At 40.3% G+C, this 17,389-nt stretch overlaps 1 protein-coding gene across 10 annotated transcripts in view; it reads right to left on the reverse strand.

Annotated features, from left to right (window-relative positions):
• Window positions 1-17,389, reverse strand: part of DNM3 (dynamin 3) — a 591,572-nt gene that overhangs the window by 18,163 nt on the left and 556,020 nt on the right. For 9 of the 10 annotated variants that reach the window (XR_014293317.1, XR_014293318.1, XR_014293319.1 and 6 more), the window contains 2 exons: window positions 12,647-12,873; window positions 11,147-11,383 (listed from right to left, as the gene is read on the reverse strand). Coding sequence is in view for 7 of the 10 variants with exons in the window: in XM_082612946.1 (XP_082469072.1) it covers window positions 11,147-11,383; window positions 12,647-12,873 (464 nt within the window). In the remaining 3 variants the exon portion in view is untranslated. Of the gene's footprint in view, window positions 1-2,305; window positions 6,432-11,146; window positions 11,384-12,646; window positions 12,874-17,389 lie in introns of those variants that run through there. The other variant, XM_082612949.1, reaches the window with a different exon arrangement.

The following is a 17,389-nucleotide window of genomic DNA, read 5'->3' on the forward strand; positions in this document are numbered from 1 at the left end:
GAGAAGTTGGGAAGGAGGTGCTAAGGACTAGCTACTGGGAGAGGCAAACTTCTACTTGTGAGATGCACATTCCTTTGTCATCTCAAGTCAGGGAGAAGAAGCAAAACAAGCAAGGATGGGGAGGGAAAAGGCAACACTGGATCTCTATAAGAAAGTGTAAAATTCATTTCTGCTTTGGAAAGGTGGAAAAGACCTTTTGCCTCTTTCTGATAAACAGCAAGAAGCTTTCGGGCATATCTGACTTGGGGCCTTATCTCAAAGAGGGTAAAAATGTAATGAGGAATACTGATGCAAAAGTTAACTTTCCAATTCCTCTTATTTTTGTAAGAACAACAAGAAGAAAAAAAACTGAGCACAGGGAATTTGAAGACTTACAGAAGATTTACGTTGTGCCAGCGTTTCATTTCTGCCTGACCTGTGATACCCGGTGAATTAAAAGGCCAGTTTTAAATGCACCATGTGGTATTTTTCCGGTCACTCATATCAGTCAGAGTGGAAAAAATGGAGACGAGTAACTGTTCACTAATTAGAATCCCAGTGATTAAAAAAAAAAAAAAATTCCAGCAGGAGGAGCTCTAACATGCCTTAGAGTTCAAATTTTAAAAACAAAAAAGTTGAAAGCAAACAGAAAAACAGAGAGGCGGTGTGCCTTGCAAGCTGCCATGTCAGTGAACAAATATGTGACCGAGTCCAATTAAATGCTTAGTGCGAAGCCAAGTGATGATACTGGTGGAGACAGAACGGCCCACATTTTCTCCCTTCCACGAGTCTCCTCGTCCTGATGCAGTTAAACTGGGAACGGATCTGCGGTGTTAGCTCTTACAAAAGAGGGAGCAAAAGGCTGCTTTCTGGGCAAGTCTAGAAGTTATTCTTTTTCTCTTGAAGTGTCATATTGTTGCTAAATGAGTCTTTGATGCCGGCTCAAAAACCACATTTTAGAATGAAATTTTTCATTGGTGTTTGAAGGCACTACGAAAACTCCTGTATGTTCGTCTCCTTTACTCAGTGGCTTGTTGGGTGTTTTTTTAAAATGAGGGAAATGCTGTGTTTGTAAAAACTGGTGCTAAAAGGGCAAGGATTCATATGTCCCCTGGGCCATGTAAAGAGTCTGCAGAAAGAATTAGAGCTTTCTAACACACTCACATACATCAAATGGAATACAAAGAATTTACTCAGGAAAACAGTGAGAAGTATATGAATTTAACAGTTACCGGATTTTTAGGGTAAGCCTTTCCATTTTGGACAGTGCTGTGGGAGAGGAATGGACGAGTGGGCGTACAGTATGATCAGAATTACTTAACCTGAAGGAAAGTTTCAACCAATCCCTTTTAATCACTCGCCAACAAGAAGTCAAACTTTTTGTTTTACACCTTAGTGGTATGCCCACGTTTAAAAATTTTATATAAGCTCCTACAGAAAGTTTAACTGGACCAATTCAGACCAAAAGTCACTAAATAAAGCTAGTCTAGACGGAAAAATCTATGAAAACCATATGTCTTTTAGGCATCTGTCTTACAAAAACTGCCATCATCTTGGAGAAATAGTTCACAAAATATGCTTTTAGGAAAACACTACTGTAACGACCATGGGAGCTGTGCTTAAGAAGATGGCTGGACTTGGAGAGAGTAAAGCCAGAATGATTACAAATGAAAGGCTCTCATTTCTACATATATCTGTCTGTAAACATCACTGAGAGGATGGACAAAGGCAGGTATAATTTATATTTCCACTATTCTAGAAGGGATCAAAAAAGTTTACAGTTTTGTTCCTCCACATCCCCACAGAATGTTAGACCAAGGGACCTCAAAGCAACTATATTCTCACTCACAGAAAACTGTTTTGAATAATGTTGTACATGGATGAGGCCAAAGAACCAGAACATTTTCTTCTGATTATTACCTCATCCTGCTGGCCTGCCAAACACAGCTAGAAGGCAGGTGTCAGTCAGAAGTAACCAAAGGAAGACTGTCCTGTATAACTGGGTGTAGGGCCCAACTGACAGACAAGGGCAATCAGAAGGACTGGGGTACAAAGCAGGAGTGCAATGAGAATGCAGTAAAAAGAAATGTCCTAAAACTTTGCCTTTCCAATTTCACATTGCTTTCTGGACTGGAGACAACGGTCAGTGCTACCTTCCTTATTCTAGCTTCATATTTTTGTACCTCAAAATGCACTTTAATAAGTGGTATGAAATCTATAGACAAAAATAGAAAAGTTAACTCTAATGATAAAAATGACATCATTTTGACAGAAACTGGAGACTGTGAAAGTATTTGTAAATTGCAGATTCCTTGGGACCGTCAAGAATATTTTGCTGAGACTTCTTGCTCTACAGGGAAGGGAACAACACAGTAACAATGGTCATTGGTATGAGTGCCCCATGTGTTGTTCAGATACCTAGAAGACTGGATAAACACTATATATCAAATAGAAAAGGTCCTGGGTTGAAGGAGGCGAGTACAGTAAAAAAAAAAAAAAAAGAGGGAAATCTACAAGGTGGCATCAATCACACACCAAAGTTTTAAGCAAAAGCAAGAAACACGAGTTCAACATATTTATTCAAAGATATGGTGCTTTAAAATGAGTTTTCAAATACTCATTAGTTTTTGAGTATTAAGATGGTAATGGGGTAGAGTGTTTGAAATATTAAAACAAGTCAAGCAATCATATCAACAACCCTCATTACAGATCCCTAAACTGAACTGTAGAGCATTTAAGTAGGTTAATCAAATTCTACTGATGAATCACAGGGATTTTTATGGTCCATTAATTTCAGTCCTGAGTGTTCTGACACTACTATTGTTAGAGCTAAAACTGTGAGTTTCCTTTCTTTCAAGGGCTATGTACAGTATGGATTTTATTGTGACCTTAGACCCAGATACGTGCAGGGAAATTACTGCAGCGGTTTCTCTAGTTAACACATTTACTAATGTTTCCTTAATTTTCCACCTCAAGAGGCAATAATTAATGTAGAATTGGACTCACATGAAGTTTTATTATTTTAGTTATTAAAATATTTTCCAATACTGCTAAGAAGCAAGAAGAAATTCTAGTTGTTTTAAAAATAAGTAGACGTTTTCCTCAGTTTTTATAGCTTTCCTCCATGAATGGTGGTCTAAAGGCAAAGCGGTGTGCAGACTTTCTGGTGGAGACCCTTGAACACGAGACTAGGAGGAGATTTATTTGAGGGAAAAACTTCATTCACTTTTAAAACTGGCTTTGGGAGTAATCCTAATACAAAGTTAAAAAAATACATGTGGTACAGAATATATCTTACATAATTATCCATTCCCAAGTGGAATAATTCCATTTTAGGTTCTTGGACTGCAAAATACCTTTTAAAAGGCTTTCCTATCTCCTACTCTCATAAAAGGTCTCATTCTAGATGAATGCAAAATATACTGAAATTTAGATAAGGCTGATCATGAAAATCTGAAACCTAATACAGGTAGTATTTACATGGTGGAGGCAACTGGTATATTTGATTGTAAAATAAGATTATTTTCCAAATCATATTCAAAGCCACCTGAGATCTCCTTTCTCTTGGTTTTCAACATTGCCATAGAAGCTTGGGGATTCACTTGGGGTGGTATATCTAGTTGGTGGTTATCTAGTCTTTAGCTTATTCTCTGTCTCAGTTGGTTCATTAGCCTTTCTACAAAAACAAAACAAAACAAACAAACAAAATAGGAAAGGGATGAAGCATATTTCTAAATTTTATATTAACTTGTATATTTACTGGGTTCCCATAATAGCAGCAAGAACAGTATTATCCTGTTTTTCAGTGTTTAAACTAATCCCAATGGGGGAAATTGCTGACTTCACAAAGATTTGGAATTCTCCACGTGTCTGAGCAATTAAAATCAAGAAGGCCTGGCCTTGTCATTGACCATGAATGACTGAGAATTTTGCTATTTGCCATTTTGATTAAGGAATTTTTTTCCTGATCTTTGGATGGAATGTGTTCTTTCTAGAATTCATGTGAGCAGATAATTTTGACTGGAAAACAGGAGTGGACATTTCCTGGTGTTTATGGGAATGGTTAAAAAATAATTTCAGAAATTAGAGCGCTTGTTATTTGCAGGTTTGCCTATCATGTGGCTCTGATGCCTGAAAAGTAGCCAGAAAGAAAAGAAAGTACTGTGCCATGATGAGGCTGCCTCAGTTCCTTGTGGCTTTGGACCTTGCCCTCTGTAGGAATTCTATTTCTGGTCAGAGTTGCCATGTGATCTAAACTTCACCTAAATACCGGTAATGTGGCATCAGTACACATGCAGATTCTTGCAAACCCAATGCGTTTCCAACACCCCGTCCCCCGTCCCCTGCATTTAAAAATACTGGCCAGACCAAAAGTGTAATATTTTTTTGGAAACAGCATTGGGTAAGCCAGGTGGATTTCATTTGGCAACTAAAGGGTGTAAATATGTGTTTAGATTCAGAGGTTCGCCTAGACAACGGTTACAATATGTTGGCTAGAGTAAGCTAAAGGTTTTAACATTGGGCATTTAAAACTTCTATGCTTAAGCAGCAATAAAGTTATGACAAGCAGACAAAAGCCATCAAACCCTCAGTTAAATCCTCAACTCCTTTCTCATTCTGCTGGAGGGAGGCATGTAAAGCACATTCTGAGTGAAAGATGCAGCATTTACATTTTCATGTTTAATTTCCTGGCTATTTATCGGCTAAAGCAGCTCTAGTAAGCTAAATTTCACTTCTAATTTTTCCTCGTAGCTGATAAGTCAGAGGGAGGAAGAGGCGTCCAGCAGCTCATTCTTGGAGTTTGCTGCTTATACAAAATTTAGAGGTGAAAGAGCCATGGATCATGTTGTGCCATGAATCTCTCAAGTCATTGAAAAACATGCCATCTGACCACAACTGCCTGAAAATGAAGATTTTCCCTGTAAAATCATTCTTTTCTTACAGTGAGGGAGACAAAAGAGGGCAGTGATGAAACAGAAGTACTAGCTTCTGTGCATCTACAACACTGTGGGTCTGCTTACACGGGGTAGAATTCTTTTCTCTGAGCTGACATCAACTTATATATAGGAACATTCAGCAGATTCCAACTGGTGACAGTTTGCTGCTGACTGGCTACAGGAAGAATAACAATTATTGGCTGTGCGTTTTTCACTGGTCAGTGGCTCTTGTGCCAGACTCCCGTCTTGGCTGTCTTCCTCAATCAGGTGAAACCAGGGGCAGGATTAGGTACCCTGAAACTCAGAAAGGCTTTCCCTACACTGTTGAAGCTTAGCAATTTAGAGCGCCAAACGAGAACAGTGACAGAGCTATTTGCTATTATTGGTCGTGGGACATGGAAGCAGTTGTTCCCTTAACTCAATGCCAGTTAGCACGGGGCTGGTATGGTATATGGTATATTGTTATATTTACTGCCCTGCCGCCTGTCTGCATTTCTGCTGTTTGTACTTTGCCTCATGTAGATCCTTTCTTATTTTCCATTTTCTTGTACCCTCCTGCACCATCAGAAGTTTGGAAAAGTAAGATAAGGGGCACATTGAAAACTGAAAGGCAATCTGAAATCTACCTTGACACATCTGCAAAGCTCCCAAATTCCTGGGCCTTGCCTAAACAGACTGCCAGTCATTCTGGACTGTGGCAGGATGCAGATGTTTGTGTAAAGTAGACTCAAGTTTGCTATACCCAAGAAGGAAACCACCAGGCTAATTTTACTTCCACTTGAACCAGAATGAAACAAAGACCTGAAGAATGAAAACCTTTGACATTAACCATTGATTCACTTTGGTGAATTATTATGTTACAACCAGAATCACTGTGGCATTTGAATGATTTTGATGAACTATCTAATTGTGGGGCTCAGATTAAACTGGACGCTTTTCTTTAGTGAGCAGCTTGTGGCCAAATTCCCGTTTTCATTACAATATGTTAAGCATCATGACAACTCATGTTAAACCTGCAACAAATTATTAATTACATTTGGGATTTCTGTAACTAATTTTGTTACATAGTAGCCTCATGAGATGCCTTAAATATTAAGAATCAGAAAGAACGCCTCAAAGTTGTTTCTATTCTCAGCAATTATACTTTGTAAAAATCCTTGCTTGACTTTTAAATCCAGTTGCTAAATATAAAAACTGTTCCCTGAAAAGTCAGAACACCTAATCATATTTTTATTTGTTTGTTCTTTAAAGGAGAAGGATGTCGAGGAAAATAGAAAGCTCATGGCTGAAATCAGAAATCACAAGATGAATTCATCACTTGTCCAAAGACACTCAGCTGCTAAAAGAAGTCGTACTTTTTTTTAGAGGGCTGTTGAGGAGGAAGTAAGTCAGGGTGTTTCCAGGACATGACTGCTGGGGAGTCAGACAGGCTAGTCCCACAAGTCGCTTAACTGTCCGTGAACCCTGAGCCCACAACTTCAAGGCTCGGCAGCTTCGTCCTTCATGGCACCAAACCTTGATATTAGGGATGCAAAGACACACTCATAAGAATCATGGGTTTGCTCTTACTCAAAATTCGGGGGACTGGCTGAAAACAAAACAGGGAGACCTTATCCCTAGGTGAAAGGGATTCTGTGTTAACTGTCAATTAAATCAACATATAAAATACGTAAAAGAGATACGGTACAGAAGAGCATCAGGGTCAAACATTTAAAACCAGATTCAACTAAATTGTAAAGAGAACCAAACGGCTTTTACCTCTAAAGAAAAGAACATGAGTGCATGGATTGTCTCTTCATGTAGAGAAACTGATGTACCTTTTGCCATGGTTGGTTGAGTGGTAAATTACTGAGAATGTGTGGCTGTGATGAGACTCTCAAAGTGTGCATGTAAAGTCAGGGAAACTTTACAAGTCATGGAAGGAGCATAAGTGGGAGGCCCTGGGATAATCTTGATGCTATTCTAGGGCTGTCTCTGCAGTGCAGGGACCCCAGTTTCACCATGGGCCTCACCAGAGACTTTTTCTGTGGAGCATTTCTTGGTTTCCATGCTGTGTTTCTGTCATGTGAATGAGCTGGAGTAAAAGCTAAGTCCTTTCTTCCGATTCACTTTTGTCATTTTTAAAAGACACCATCAGATTTGGTGACAGGGGTAGTTAAAAGAAAGGACTTCTATTTTTCAAAAAAAAATTTTTTTTTAAATAGAAGACTGGATGATGAGGTAAATGAAGTTTGCTTTTCCTTGGATAGAGACCCTTCCTCCCACCCTTAACCCCTTTTGACCGTTGTAAAATAGCCTAGTCCAAGGAAAGGGGAGAAGACAAATGAGTGAAATAATGCCAGAGTCGGCTGTTGCCAGGAAAAGCACACTCTGATTCAGTTAATTTGTTCTGTTAATGTCAAAGGCTGTGATTCCCAATTAGCTAATTTTAAGAAGCTGTAACCGAAAATAGCTACATCAGCCCTAAAGTTAGTATTTGGTAAAGATTAGGATCTTCAAGTAAGAGAATAGGGCCCCTAAAGAGGTACTGATGTCTGTTTAAGATCATGTTGCTCAACAAGGACACGACTGGCTGGGGTTTTCCAACTGGGTTTCAGCCGCTCCAGAGAAGTTGACAGAGGTGAGAGGGGAGGGGACACACCAAACATTCTGGCAACAGAGAATGTTCCACAGATCAGATTTGTGTACAGTTAACCTTCTAATGGCAGAAGCATCCATGCTGGTGAGGCTCTTTGGGACAGAGATGCTCCCCTAGTTCAGGAAGAGTTAATAAAAACAGGCATGTAGTTTGCAATATTTCTAGCCCTCACTGAAAGTCTCCGTGCACATAAACCAGAGCAGCTTGAGCAGCTGAGAAAAACTGGGCCCCAAACCACTCCACCAGCCTCTCTCCTTCCTCTTCCTTTACATTGGAATGGAAAGATATAAAAATAATCATTTTTTTTAAAAGCAGAACACTCATGGTTTCTGTACAACTGCAGGTGCTTTCGTTACATCTGAATGGGGTTATGATAAATCCATGCTCTTAAAAACGAAGATCACAACTTGCTAATGAAATCACAAGTTATCCAGAAGAAAACTATGCACAGGCACACGCTGAGTGGCAGAATCTTTTGCCTCTAGAAGTTCAGTTTCTTAAAGCCCAACAGGGAGCCGGCAGGACACTGCTTGTGCTGTCTTGTCACGTTATGCGTTTCTGGTTTCAGATAAAAGGGGAGAAAGGGCCTTTAAGAAAGCAAAAAACTGGGGAAGAAATTAAACTTCCTTCTCGGAAACCTAAGGGTTGTTTTTCTGGAGATGATGGATAATGGCATTTCGAGTTATTTTAGTTTTTAAGAGAGAAAATGGAGGCAAGTCATGGAGGGAAAAGAGAGTATATAAATAAATAAAACAAGGTGAAGTTTCAACAAGAGCTTCCCTCAACTTTTTCTTTCTTTCTTTCTATCTTTGTCTCTCTTTCCTTTTCTCTCTTTCTTTTTTTGAAATCTTAAACCCCATTTCTGGCTTGCATTTGGTAGGATTCCTGCCCTGGCTTTTATTAAAAACAGACTTTACGTGGTCAGAATTCTCCATCTAAAGCTAAACTTTAATAGGCATAAGGATCCTAACAAAGTCCTTCTTGCTCTCTCTCAGGTGACCCCCCCTCGTCCCCCCAAGGATTTCCCTCCCAGTGTGCTGAACTGGCGCTGAAACTGGAAGGCTCAGCAAAAACCACCAATTTTCCTCTTTTACTCTGAACCCTCATTTCTGTTTTACTTTTGAGACTCTTTGCAAGGCCAGATCAAGTTAAGTCTGGCTCTAACCTAAGAATACTCCAGAAATTTTGAATAACACTCTGTTGTCCTATAAATTCCTCAAAGCAGGTGCCTGAAACCTGGCAGTTTCCCTTCTCCAGCAGAGGCTCCAGAGCCCGATTCCTGCTGGCTACCTTGTGTGTGTGTGAGCTGGGAAATACCAAGGGTGACTCCACCTGGCTTAACAAATCAATTTAGCATTCAACAGTTATCTCTGAAGGGTATTGGCAAGCCAGTTTATCTGAAACCCAGAGGTAAAGCAGCCAAGCGAGCAGGCAAAGACATGCACTTTCATTCTCGAAGACAGGCGCCACCAGGTTGCTCTAGTTCCTTCTTATAGCTAAACAGACAAAATAGCCAACTTTAAGGCTCCTGTATGGGACTCCCGTCTACCCACGTTCAACACCCACCCCACCCCCGCCCCGCCAATGGCCTCCATACCTTCTTGGCACAACTGCAGACCCTTTCCCAGTCAGTTTTAAATTTCCTAAAACAATAATTTAATCTTGTGTGTGGTGAGGCTCAATGCTGACCTTTATGCTTGTTTACATGGAAGGGACAGTCTTTTGAATACTGCAGTGCAGTGGTTCTCCAGGGGAGGGTTCTCAAGGCTTCTCAACTCTAACCCTAATCTCTCCCCACATCCCCCCGCCCCCCACCCCCATCTGCCTCTCTCCCCGCCCCCAGTGGCAATGTCTGGAGACATTCTTAGTGGTCACAACTGAGGGAGTGCAGCCGACATCCACTAGGTGGATGCCAGGATGCTCCTGAACATCCTAAAACGCATAGCACAATGTCCACAACAAAAATGTCAGTAGTGCTGAGGTGGAGAAATCCCGATATGGTTAGGAGACTGCTTGAGATTAAAGTCCAGCTCGATTCGGGCCTGGCTGAGCAGCCTTGGGCAAGTTGCTTAACCTCTGTGCCTCGTCTGTAAAATAGATAATAACCTATCTCATGGGGTTGTTGTGAGCATTAAACAAAAATGTACCTGCAAAGCTCTTTGGACAGTGCCTAGCATACATTGAGAGCTCAATAAATACTAGCTGTTGTTACTATTATTACCAGAAATTCAGCTCAGTTCCAAATAAATTATAAGCCAAACCTATTGAGGTTAGAAAAAAAATACATAGGTTTGAGAGTACATATATCCTCTTTGATGGGGACCAAAATCATGATGGCAGTAACAACCACAGTGCTTTACAGTTTGTGAGACTCTTTCAAATACCTCGTCTCATATGATTTGGGTCACATCCTTGTTATATCTTTATGTCATAGATGAGGAACTCCTGGCTCAATTAAATGAGTGGCCCAAGGCCTGTGGCAAACCAGGTCTTCTGATTCCACATCTCCTTCTATTCCCCCTACACATCCCTTTGTTTAGTGGGTTAAGATGCCCCTTCTTCTCTTCATTACACCCAAAAGCCCGAAGAGCAAAATAAATTTAAGTACTGAAATCAGAGGGTGAGGTGACTCAGGCTTCATGGGTGGGCGGAACTCACTTCTCTTTTTATGGTCCCTGCATAGTAAGGTTTTCCTTCATGGAATATACAAATATTTTAATCCTCTGAATTGAACTTCTAAAAAACTAACTTTCTGTGTGGGCTATTTTCTTTCGTTTTTAAATTTCTGATGTTGAGGGAAAAAACCCTAATTCCCTCTATTTTCAAAATCTCTAATCAGTATACTGACCATAAATGTATGAGGGTTAGAATATAGCTTCAACTATATGTATACATATTTCAAGTTCTACTTATTTATTAGCTATTCTGTTTCACAGTTAAGCCTGACAATCTGCTTACAAATGCCAAATGTATTATTCAAATGTACAATGTTCTATCTTATATATGATCAGTGACTGCACACAGCAATTATATGTCTGTGTTAAAATTTCTATGCATCGCTTTTTAAAAAACAATCACAGATTAACCAGCCAGATTTTTACTCAGCCTACATTAAAGTTAATAATATTGGGTTTAAGGGTCAAAGTTCAGAGGGCAGATGGATAATATTCCTTGAAGTCAGTGGTTTTCTAGAATTCCTCTGCTAATAGAGAAGGCCAGGCCTTGGCTGGTGATGCTCTTGTGACCTAGGGAGCACACAGCTTGCAGCAACCCAGCCACAGCTCTTTCATTTCAAAGGTCTCCGTCAAATTCTACAAACAGCTGCCAAAACGTCATTCATCTGGACCCAGGTTTCTCTGGTCCCATTTAGTTTGTGCCAGTTGAGAAAGGAGAGGTTTAGGCCATATACTGGTTTCTAAATGTTGTCACAGGCTCAGCAATCTTCCCATGATCCCCCTCCCGGAGGGGAAAGCTGAAAACGTGTATGACAGTATCTTTACCATTTTCTTTTCCAAATCAATTTTGTCTGTCAGGCTATGAGAAGAGAACCGACGAGCATGGCCCTGCTTTCGGCCTCGCGCAGAACACTCACCTTGGGACGCTCGGAGGGGCCCTGGTGGGCCGAGACGGAACCTGCGGAGGCGCCCCGAACGAGTCGCTGCTGTTGGGGAAAGGAGGCAACGGGCCAGGCCGGAACGGCACTGGAGGCGCCGCCGAGTGGGGACCCGGGGAGGGGATGGCGGGTGCGGGCCCGCGGCCGGAAGTGGGCCGCGGGAGGGGCGTGCTCAGCGTTGGCCTCCGCTGGGTGGTGGGGCTCGGAGGCGGGGACCTGGGGGCAGAGACCGACAGTAGTTTGCCCATCCTCCTCTCCGCTGGAATTCATCCTTAAAAAATATTTTATAACTGACTGCTTTTTAAAAAGTACTTTCTGACTAACTCAGACACGTGTTAGGGAGGTTAAACGGTATAGAAGGGTAAATAGTGAAAAGAAAATTTCTCTCCCCTCCCCCCTTGCTCTGTGGAGACAACCAACATCTTTTCCCGGGTATCCTTTTTAACTATATTCTACAATATCTTCCCTCCCTCTCTCTCTCTCTCTCTCTCTCTCTGTGTGTGTATGTGTGTATATATATATATATATATATATACACATATACACACACACACACACACACATATACATATATATATACCTATATAGATATACATACATTGCCTTTTTGTACACAGCGTTCTACAACTTAACATTTTTTTAAAGCTTCACATTAACTGGCCTGTGTTTTCATTTCACTACTTAAAGAACTTACTCTTTTTAATGGCTGTATAATGTTCCAAAGTAAGGATATATTGTGCTTGATTTTTTTTTAAGTGTAAAGGTTTTTTTTTAATTATGTGTAACACAGTTATTTAAGTCAATAGATTTTTAAGGAATTTCACATGTTCTGATTCTTTCCACTGCCAATCACCTAGTTCCTCCAAACTCATAATCTTCAAGATAAAATAGCCCTTTCAAAAGAAATTATCATGTGAGTCAGCCCACAATTCTTTTAGTTAGGCTTCTTCGATCTCCAATGAAATATGGACACAGTTCAAAATTCCCCACCTGTAATCTTTGGGATCCAATTTCCTCAAGCGATTTACTTTAGGACCATGTTTAGGATCAGGAGATGGATCTGCCCGGTTCTGAATTTGACACCCTCTAAAAATGTACTAGGTTCAAATCATATTCACTCCTAAGCCACCACACCCTAGAACAGTACAGGTCATTGGGATATGCCAATACCTAAGATAAAAAGTTTGTTAGGTTTTTCATAGTTTACTTGGCAGCTCTGTCTTGTAGTTCTTTCCCACAGATCTAACAGGTAGTTCTATGAGTAAAGGAAACCACACAGTTAATCTATGAGGTGTTTCCAATGATTCTGTGCTTGATTTTGAAAGCAGTTGGGATCATCTGACCTTCTCCCTCGCTCCTGGACTTAAATATCTTTCTTCCTCTTTTTTCTTTAGGTTCATACTGGTTTAGGGAAGCACATTCAGAAAATGACACTGGACAAGCTGGGAGGCCTCCAGTGATGTGGAGCCATCTTCCTACCTGCGGGAATGCTGGATCCAGGAGTCGTCCACCGGCGGCGGTGCGGGCGTGAACGTCGTGGCTGTGTTGATGTCGCCGATGACCACGAGGGCTTCTTTAAGGGCTTGGTACATTCGAAGCATGTCATCCCGGCGCTGAGCCTGTTCCGCAGATTCCTCCATCAGAGTATTTTGGTCCTCTGAAGAATATAACTGTGCTAGGAGCTCAGAATTTATGAAATCTTTAACCTGCCAGGTCACCACAGAAAAGGAAAAAATGGGAATGAATGAGTGATTGAATGATAACCTGGTTCAGAGCCTGTGCACAAAGGCCACAAAAGTCCACTCTGGGAAAAGGGATGCATCGTGCATCTCTTTACACTTATTTTCTTCATTATCCTCCCAATGCCAATAACAGTTTTCCTCTCTGTTTTATGGCTGTTGACAGTAAAGAAAAACATAGACTAGTTGAAAAGAGGGCCAAACCTCACCATCACCAGAACAGTGACTGTTGGCTGTACAAGCATTTCTGCAATGTTGTCTGAGGCTGCTTGGCTTATATATAGACAAGGGAAGGTACCAGGAGGTAAGCAGTAGTATTTTCAACAGGAAACAATGACACACAGAAGCCTATGTAATAACACAAGTTATTCCTGCCTTGGTATTCCCAGCCCTTTACCTAGCTTTTACCAGAATCACTGAAATACTATTAAGACCCCAGGTTTCAGTGTTGTCTCAAAAGTGGAATTAGCGCCAATAAGTATTTATTAAATACAGAATCGTATATAATTATGCAAGTTGGTTTACAAAAAAAAAGTGATATATTCTCTGCTTTCTAGAGCTTAACAGTGATGAGGACTGACATAAGGTTCCATAGTTAACAGATATATGAAAACAAACTAAAATATGAACAATTCGTATGAGTCTTAGGGGAGGGGCATTTTGTGGCAGGATGAGAATGGAGAGGATGCATATGTTGTGCAGCCCTGGGGGAGAGAGAACCAATCATTATATTTCATCAAGTCTAAGACACCACTGATTTTAAGACACACCAGTCTTTAATGTGCCACTAAGAAAGAAAAAACACCATCAACTAAACTACAACAGAATGCCAAGATGTCATTGAGTGTAACATGCATCTTCATGTTAGAAATGTTAAATGTGAAAAAAAGTGAATGTGAGAATCAGTGAAATCCAATGGGCCTTTACAAGTTATCTGATTTAAATTCTCACTGCATGCTTATGAAATATATATTATTATACCAATTTTACAGATGAAGGAACTGAATGGACTTCAGAGAGTTTAAGTAACTTGCCCAAAGTCACACAACATGAAGTTGAACCCCAAACCTTCTGACTTGAAGTCCAGTGCTCTTTCCATTAACCCCCTTGCCTCACTTTGAGTGCTTAGAAAAGATAATTTATGTTTAAGCATCATTATTTTAGTGTGGTACACAAGTATGCCAATTAACTTAAGCCTAGAAAAATAAAGCAACTTGGATTTTTCAGTTTCTCTGTTAAATGAGAAAGCTAGTGCTTATCTAGAGTCACTGGCTCTAAGAAAGGCCAAAGTCCAGTATATTTAATTGTTACTAATTCAAGTAGACAACATAACACCTGTCAGATGCTCAAAATTCCCAGGTTGTAGTTACATTTGTAACTCAGAGATGACAAGACTCTAAAACACATAGCTTCACTATTTTTTAAAGGTATCAAACCATGTAGATAATTCTACTAATCAGAAAATTCAGCTAAATCACAGCTTTGTTGTGGTGAAATAAAAAGCATTCTCTGCACATATTCTGTGAACCAGGAGTGATTTAAATGTGGAAGCAATCTAATACGCAAGACATATTTGGGCAACTGTCTGGTGGAAGGGAAGGTTTATGTGTGATAGCTGTGGGAGGTAAATTTGGCCAGACAACCCTGGGCCAGGTGTCAAGGCCTTGAATGTCAAGGAAAAGTGTTTGAACTTTATCCACTTGGCAATGGGAAGCAATGGAAGGCTTTTTTTTTTTTTTTTTTTTGTGGTACGCTGGCCTCTCACTGTTGTGGCCTCTCCCATTGCGGAGCACAGGCTCCGGACGTGCAGGCTCAGCGGCCATGGTTCACGGGCCCAGCCGCTCCGCAGCATGTGGGATCCTCCCGGACCAGGGCACGAACCTGTGTCCCCTGCATCAGCAGGCGGACTCTCAACCACTGCGCCACCAGGGAAGCCCCTGGAAGGCTTTTAAAACAAGTAAGTGAAATAATAAAAGAGAATTTTAGGAAAATCAATCTGGCTGTGATTGGAAAATAATTTGCAAGTGTGGTAGTAGAGATAAATCTGTCAGAAGTCCATTGCAGATCATTTTTGAGATGATAAGGGTTTAATTTAGTACGTGGCATAGAAAATATGGGCAGATATAAATGACATTATAAAGGAAAAACCAACAGGACTTGGTGCTGTTTGGATGTGAAGGGCAACAAAGAAAGGAACAAAGACACCTCAAGCATTGAGGTCTGGGTGAGGGGAAGTCAAGGAAAGTCAGATTTAGAGAAGATAGTAAATTTGGCTTAAGAAATATTTCATTCCCCTCCTTGAAGATTTATTTACTGCCAGACACACTTGCAGGTACCCAAGAAGTCATGCACGCTTGCACAAATCTTCCACTGTGAGGTGTGTGTATCCACTTGGAGAGATGATGCAACTCCAAACTCAAAACCAGACAAGTTTCCTGGCATTGACCATCAGTTGGGTTAAGCTCTTTTGAAGCTTTACATCTTCCTGGAGTATCACTTAGAATCTATTAAACACAATTTAAAAGAAGATTCTTCCAAGAATAGATTTAAAGCAGATCTGAATTAAGAAGCAACTGTCAAACAAACCACGAAATAAAATAGTAAGAGCCTGCTTCAGCATTTTGATCAAAGATCTGCCTTGAATCAACTCTTCCACATCAAAATGTTACACACTAAAACTGTAACATAGATGGATATAGTTGGATAGTTGCCTACTATCCAACAGATTTGGCAATGTTCTGAAATAATATGAATAATTTTAGCATGAGAGAAAATGGCAATATAGCACAGTGGTTAAGGGCATATTCTTTGGAATCAGACAGCTCTGAATTTGAGTCCTAGCTCTAACACTTATTGTTCTTGGACAAATAACTTAACCTCTTTGAGTTTCAGATTCCTGATCTGTAAAATGAGGTTAAAGGTAGGAGCTGCCTCAAGAGTTAGTGGAAGGAAAAAAAAAAAGAGTTGGTACAAGGATCCAGTGAAAGAGTGAATATAAATTGCCTAGCATGATGCCTAGCATTTAGTCAGTGCTCCATCAACAAAATCTATTCTTTTTACAGTATATAGTCTAACTTGGCATTAGGTATGAAGAGGTAGGAAGTTAGTGCAACAGTGCTGGCATCAAGTGACGTAGTTCAACATAAAGCATAAGTTAACATTTTATTTTGCACTTAAGAAAACTTCTAGAAAGACTCTTCTCCTCCTGCTAGCCTCACTTTCTAATGCTACAACTGGAACAAAGGTGGGGGACTTCGGGGAGTTTCCAGACACTTCAGGGACTTTCTGAGCAGTTTGTATGTCAATGGTACAAATATTTAAACCAAGGATTCTGCACAATTGGAGGGCAAGTGGATCCCTTTTACATGATAGCATTTAGAAAATACCTCACAGAACATGACATAAACTAATTATGCTTGGATGTGAGATTTGAAATAATATTTATGCCTTTAATTATAACACCTTATAACCTATACATCTTTGTGTGGTTCACCAAAAAATTCTCATACACAAAACCTCATTCCAGTTCAGACTCTACAGGCTAGATAAACAGGCATTACCGCACCATGTCGTTCTGCTCAGTGTAAAGGAATGTGAGGTCATTAAAAACGTTCCACATGTTTTCCTCTCTTTCTTACTTTAACCCTTCTCTAGCAACCTGCAGTATTTTTGGATCTTTAACTTTCTTTGTCTTTATTACTACAACCATTTTAAAGCCTTCACAAACAGAAGAGGCATTTATAGAGTTTTCATACAATTCAGTTTACTAAGGAGACCATTTCCTTAAAATCTCTTTGTTTTGAGGCAGGAGGAACTACAGAATGGGACAGTGATAACTCTCATTCACATGAATATGCACATAAAAATTTAATTGAGAAGTTTAATTTTGTTTAGTTTTAGAGAGCGACTTGGGTAGAATTTTGTGATTCTTTGAGATCTCACAATTCTCTCATTTCCACTTAAGGCTGCTTTACATTTCCGAGGGATTTCATTTTGCTAAAGACCAACGAAGTTTTCCTTCTTTAAAAAAAAAAAAAAAAGTAACATCCTTTGACTCACAAAGGTCGAGAAAAGAAGATAGACACACAAAAAAGTACGTACTGTATGATTCCAAAGTTCAAGAACAGTTAGAACTCATCTACAGTGTAAGAAAGCAGGAGTGTTACCCTGGGTGTGGAGTGATAGGGGAGGGGGAGCAAGAGTGGGGCTTCTGGGTCCTAGTCAGGATCTGTTTCTTGAGCAGGATGCAGAATTCTTGACCCGTGGAAGCAAATCAGTGCTCTGGCATTTAAGATGTACTTTTCCCTCAAATAATGAACATTTAAAATAACACTCTACTTCACACACATTAAAGTTACCGTAAGTTTTGAAACTAGGGCACATGTTACTAATTTTCCACCAAAGCATCAATGGCCAAGGAGAGTGAACGTGGACCTCCAGGGGTCCATGGGCACAGGGTCCAAGTGTGAAATGCCTCTAAGTT

Source organism: Mesoplodon mirus (genome assembly GCF_964341445.2).
Source record: "Mesoplodon mirus genome assembly, chromosome: 3".
In the NCBI taxonomy this organism is placed as follows: domain Eukaryota; kingdom Metazoa; phylum Chordata; class Mammalia; order Artiodactyla; family Ziphiidae; genus Mesoplodon; species Mesoplodon mirus.